Genomic DNA, 5,836 nt, shown 5'->3' on the forward strand with positions numbered 1-5,836 from the left:
GGGGGGGGGGGGGGGTTTGGGACTTTGCTCACAAACTTGAATTTTTTTCAAGTAAAATGCGTGCCCAAACACAACTTGAAATTCCAAAAGTCACAAGTTGAGGAACTCAAATTTTCAAGTTTCTACTTTGAAACTATGGAGTGTAAAATCTTACCAAACGAGGGCACCTACATAAATTAACGATTAACAAAGGATTCCTATTTTCCGGTCCAACTTATATTTGGTGTGTTTTATGGGATAAATTTTGAATTTTAGAAAATTTGAAATCACAAATTTGAAGTTGAAATTCTACCTTTTGAGGTGAATTGGGATTGAAATTGGAATTTAAAGTTGAAGTTTTGTTTCAAAATGTGATGAACAAATGTAGACTTAAAATCATGATTGCTTTGTCAAAAAAAAAAACTTGAAATCATGATTTGAAATCACTTCCAAACGACATGTAAAAGTTGGATAGAAATGGATGGTGTTTAACATGTTTTTAACGTCCCGAATTGAAGAGTGACCTATAAATTAAAACACACACATAGTTAAGTTTTTTCTTTGGAATTTATAAGATCATCACAGAGAATAAGTCTAATATGTTTAAGGTCGTGTTTCTAGTTAGGCAAGTTTCATTGCAATGTCAACCTTTTCCAACTTTTCTGTCTTGTAAAAAAAACTTTTCCAACTTCTATGACTGTCATTAACTCCGAGTGTTCCATATTGAAATGTTGATAAATCAACTATTGTAACTCATCCCCATGTGCTATCCTAACGTAATTCATACATCAAACAGATTTTAGTTTCAAAGAATGGGATTAAAGAGATCATATAGAGGCTGATGATTCAAATAACTGAACCTGAGTATTTTGTGATTGAGGTGGTTGAATTGATTGGCATTAGCTCCAAGAAAATTCTAAGCTAATAGAATGTAGTGGTCCACATAAAGCATAAATTTAAAATTAAGCTTAATGGAAGTTGATGCTGTGCTGTTTCCGAGTATCTCTGTTTTGCTTCAAACCATTAACTCCCTTTTATATTTGGTGCCTTATAGTGTGCATGTTGCTTGCATTCGTGTCAATTGCATCTTCATACCTTACAAAGAAACGCGAGATGAGAATACACTTTCTGCCCCTTGGTCATTTCGAACATGTTTACTTAAATATTAAAATACAAACTCCGCTTGAAAAACTTGGTGACATATGGTTAACCCATAGAATGATAGAAATGTAAAAGTGAACTGGGATTCACTTGTGGAGAAGTAATTCAGACAAATGTAACACTACAGAAAAAGATTGTGGATATGGTAATCTTGGTCTCAATTGCACACAGTTTTTTTTTCTCGAGAAAGTCAGATTATGAGCTTGGTTTGATGCCTGTCAGGAAGTTAAGGCTTTAGCTATCAGTCTCTAAGTTGCTCGGACTCTGGTGCAGGTATCCGATACGGGTGCAGATCTAGAGGTCGGATCCTCTATGTTCTAAATTTTAAGATTCGGATACGGATCCTTGTGTGGATACGGGTTTGGGAATTCGGCTAAACATAGAGTTACAAAATCTAAATTATGAGATATTATGTGGAAAACTCGAGGAGAAAATAATGATCAAGAGGAGAATCTTGGAAGGAGATAAAAGGGAAGGGAGTGGCAATAGAAATTTATATATACAAGGTATTTCATTTTCTTCCATTTCAACTTAGGTTTTGTTTTGATTATAAAAATAGTTGAATCTGTCCAAAATTTCTCCCTCAAATTTGGTCAAAGTATCCATAAAACCTGTTGAGCAGTCGGGTAAGGATCCCATACCCACATCGTGTCAACACAGGTGCAGCACCAAAAGTGAAGAGTCCGAGCAACTTAGATTATTCAGAGTAGTACATGAAACTAAAGTTTGAATTCTTTTTAGTTATCTTCATTTATCTTTATGTTTATTTTAGATAATTTTGCCAGATTATATCTGGTTGAGGTATGTAGATGGAACTTGCATTATTTTAAAAGTACCTTTGTGTACATTTATTGTGATCACAAAATCAGGTTGATTTGACAGAGGGACGATATCTGTTATCCTCTGCTTCGGATGCATCAGTTGCTGTTTATGATGTCCAACGTGCAACTGATTACGATGAGAGTGGTCTGATTGCAAAGCATAAACACATACTTTTGGTTGACAAGCAACATGAGCAGGGCCACAAATATGCCATTTCCACAGCCAACTGGTATCCGATTGATACGGGACTTTTTATTACAGGCTCTTATGATCATTATGTTAATGTCTGGGATACTAATACAACACAGGTAGTGTTGCTTTCTGACCATCTTATTATACTCCACTGAAGTGTAGTTTTTCTGCTTATTTTTCTTTTTATTGAACAAGTCTCTTGCCTAATTTTGGATTTCCTCAATTGTTCTTTAGGTGGTAGTCAATTTCAAAATGCCTGGAAAAGTGTACAATACTGCCATGTCTCCGGTGGCAACATCACACATGTTAATTGCTGCTGGAACTGAAGATGTTCAAGTTCGTCTTTGTGATATTTCTTCGGGTGCATTTGCTCACACATTATCTGGCCATCGTGGTAAGCTGATATCTATTATTGACATTAATAAAGTATATGCTTTTGCTATGCTGTACCTTTTAGATCTACCAGACATGGTGTTTATCCCCTGGGGAGTGATTCTCGAAATCTTTATGTCGTGAGGTTTTGGAAGTTATCTTTGGGTTCAAACCTTACTGCTGACGAACATGTTGTATTTAATTGGAGAAGGGTAGAGGGGCAGGTCCAATATATTCTCTATCAAACTAACTATTCAACCATTACTAAAATATTTTCTTCTGCTACCATTGTACAATCCTCAAGTCAAATTAACTTATTAAACTTGCGTGTCTGATCAAACACCTTTAGGAAAAATGAACAGAGTTTCCATTTCAACCTTTCCAAATCAATGGACCATTCCTACAGAGTCATAATTTTATTATTTCTCGTTCAAGCATTTTGTGAGTATCACTACTAGTTCAGAAGCCTTAGATGTTTTTCTTTCTTGGGTAATGGCAGATGGAGTAATGTCGGTTGAATGGTCTGCTTCTAGTGAGTGGGTTTTGATAACAGGGGGATGCGATGGCGCAATTCGCTTTTGGGACATCAGGCGTGCAGGATGTTTTCGTGTTTTGGATCAGTCTCATAATCAGCTTGGAAGACGCCCATCTCTTCTTACACGATCCACTGCAAGCAAGGTTACCTTCTGCCGTTATGTATTATTTAGAATCATATTCGAAATTTTAATGGCACATATTATTCTTCTATTTCTCGATAAAATTTAGACGGATCATTGTTTGCTTTTGTTTGTGATAGTAAGCTTGTTCATGGTCCAAATTTAATATTGACCCATTAAAACCTAATTATCTGATATATTTGGGTGTGTACCCATATCTGTTTCAAGCGAATTCCTTTTTTAATTGGGCAGTGTTCTGAGAAGTGATGTTTTTCTCTATCTTCATATTCGTACCCTTTGGAGAAGAAAAGGGAGCAGATTGTAAGTAGACTTGGTTTTATTGCAACTTTTTTGCCTTTTCTTTCTGAGAGCACAGAAACCACACAGTTGTCCTCTAGTTTTACAAGTAAGTCTATGCTTTAAGTCCCATCTCGTTTTGCGTCAACGATCCTTCCCTATGTTTAATTTATGTGAGTTGATCCACTGAAAACCTTAATCAGGGTCGAATTGCTGATTCTGTTGATCTGAAGGTTTCTTTCGCGCCTGTAATATATTCTATCTTCCTGCCCAGGGTTCCACACTGAAACCATCTTCCGGAGGCCCAAATTCATCTGCAAAAGGCCGTCCATCTCAGAAAAAAATGGGAAACAGTGCGAGTATCAAACACTCTGCAATTGCTAGACAAGTGAGGGGGTTTGGGAAGCAGCGACTGCATCCAGGGATGCTCTCTAGTCAGGATAGAGCCACTGCTCATTATGGTGCTGTCAATGGATTAAAAGTGACCAATGATGGAATGTATCTCCTTAGTGCAGGTTGACATCACAATTCTTTTCAATAAGCTATGTATTGCTACTGTTTGTAATTTGTTTATGCATTGTGATTAGTGTTTTCCACTCAAGAGGCTGAAAGTCTTGCGTCATTATTTCTGTTAGATGCATGTTACTTTTATCTTTCTATAGTTGGTCAATGGTGAAGTGCAACTCTGGAATTTATACATCAGATTATGGTGCTCTCTAATCTTATTTTGATATACCTCTCTAGCAAAGTCGTTTATTTTGGGCACTGTTTTAAAAACACTGATGTAAGATGTCATTTAAACACTCTTCGGTAGGACGTGATATGGGTAGAGTTATTCCCATGTGATTAATTGGCTACATAGTGGGAAAAAACCAGCAACTGAAGCTTAATCATCTGGTCCTTTGGATTTCAGGTTCTGATTCTAGATTAAGGTTATGGGATATTGATACTGGTTGCAATACACTTGTGAACTTTGAAACATCACGACTCCAGGCCACAAAAGCTACACAGTTAGCCATATCTCATGATTCAACACTTGTATTTGTGCCATGCATGTCAACTACTAAGGTAAACAATGTTTCACCCCCCAATTTTTTTCAAGAAAATCAACTGCCACCACTATGATATTATGCAACACTATTTTTCTTTAGTAACTTAATGTGGAAATCTTGTAGGCATTTGATTTGTGGTCGGGCAAAAAGATGATGGATTTACGTGGCCACTATGAGAATGTGAACTGTTGTCTGTACAATTCACTGGACCAGGTACATAATTTTTTTTTTGCTTTCCCCTAGGTACATGTGTTTTTTTGGGTTAAATAATGAATTCTGCATAATCTGTGACCTCGTGGACCTGAAGTATTTGAGTGGTAACATCTTTTTATAAACTAAAATACTTTAATTCATTGCATGCTGGAAGTTTGTGTGAGAAAAAATATTAATCCAGTGGGAAACTCACCCACAGCTAGCTAGTACGTCATCCTAGTGCATCGATACACATAGGTATTCTTTATTTATGCCAAAAAGTACATGAAACATAAAAGATCTCATAACAAGGACGCTGTGATTATGCAGCATAGAGTACAAGCAACCTTGTTTCTTACTCATATGATTCTCGTCAAAGTAAAAGCTTGACAAAGATGCTATCTTTTCTGGGCGCACTATTGGCCAAACCACCTGGGCACTAGGTCCAATGTGAGTTGAATCACTTAGCCACGCCCCATAATAAAAAAACAAGCATGGTTTACGTAGTGAAGTATTGAATCTCAAGGCTGCTTCATTTCGCTGTGATCTCATTGTAGATGGCACCCCCACCCCCATCCTCCGACCTCTATTGAACTGCTCCATGTTAGCAATGAATTTGAATGTGGGTATTTTCAGGAACTATTCACAGGTGGTAATGACAGGAAAATTCTTGTGTGGTCTCCAAGTAGAACCACTACTGAGGAACTGGTACGCGTTGTAAACCATTAACATTTTTCATTTACTAGACACCCTTACCCTTATCTGAGGGTACCTGATCATTGGCCACTTTAAGACATTGTGTGTTTTATCTGGGCTGATATGTATGCAGGAAGGGAGGGAAGGACAAGCTTTTGCGATCGACCAAGATATGTGGAGCGACTGAGTAGCTCACAAAATTTCGGAGGTTCCATGTCAAGTACAACTTTCAGTTTTCTTCATTCTACATTTTGCTTGAACAAATATGTAATAATAAACTGGAATCTGATGTTTGTACAACAATTTCCTATTTCTATTTGAAAATCCTCTCTCGGATATATCTCTATCCGCCTTAGGATGTATCCATTTCATTAAGTAATGAATTATTTGCAATGTACGTATTCCCTCTTGGATGCA

General features: G+C 37.0%; 1 protein-coding gene across 2 annotated transcripts in view; it reads left to right on the plus strand.

Annotated features, from left to right (window-relative positions):
• LOC107007238 (WD repeat-containing protein ATCSA-1-like) overlaps positions 1–5,836 on the plus strand; it is a 6,945-nt gene extending 1,109 nt beyond the window's left edge. Inside the window, exons 1-9 of one of the 2 annotated variants that reach the window (XM_027913357.1) lie at positions 342–1,646; positions 2,023–2,270; positions 2,389–2,548; positions 3,026–3,204; positions 3,754–3,994; positions 4,393–4,547; positions 4,655–4,744; positions 5,360–5,431; positions 5,553–5,798. In XM_027913357.1, the coding sequence (XP_027769158.1) occupies positions 1,577–1,646; positions 2,023–2,270; positions 2,389–2,548; positions 3,026–3,204; positions 3,754–3,994; positions 4,393–4,547; positions 4,655–4,744; positions 5,360–5,431; positions 5,553–5,606 (1,269 nt within the window). In that variant the 5' untranslated portion in view covers positions 342–1,576 and the 3' untranslated portion in view covers positions 5,607–5,798. Of the gene's footprint in view, positions 1–341; positions 1,647–2,009; positions 2,271–2,388; positions 2,549–3,025; positions 3,205–3,753; positions 3,995–4,392; positions 4,548–4,654; positions 4,745–5,359; positions 5,432–5,552 lie in introns of those variants that run through there. The other variant, XM_015205766.2, reaches the window with a different exon arrangement.

Source organism: Solanum pennellii, chromosome 12, assembly GCF_001406875.1.
Source record: "Solanum pennellii chromosome 12, SPENNV200".
Taxonomy (NCBI): Eukaryota; Viridiplantae; Streptophyta; class Magnoliopsida; order Solanales; family Solanaceae; genus Solanum; species Solanum pennellii.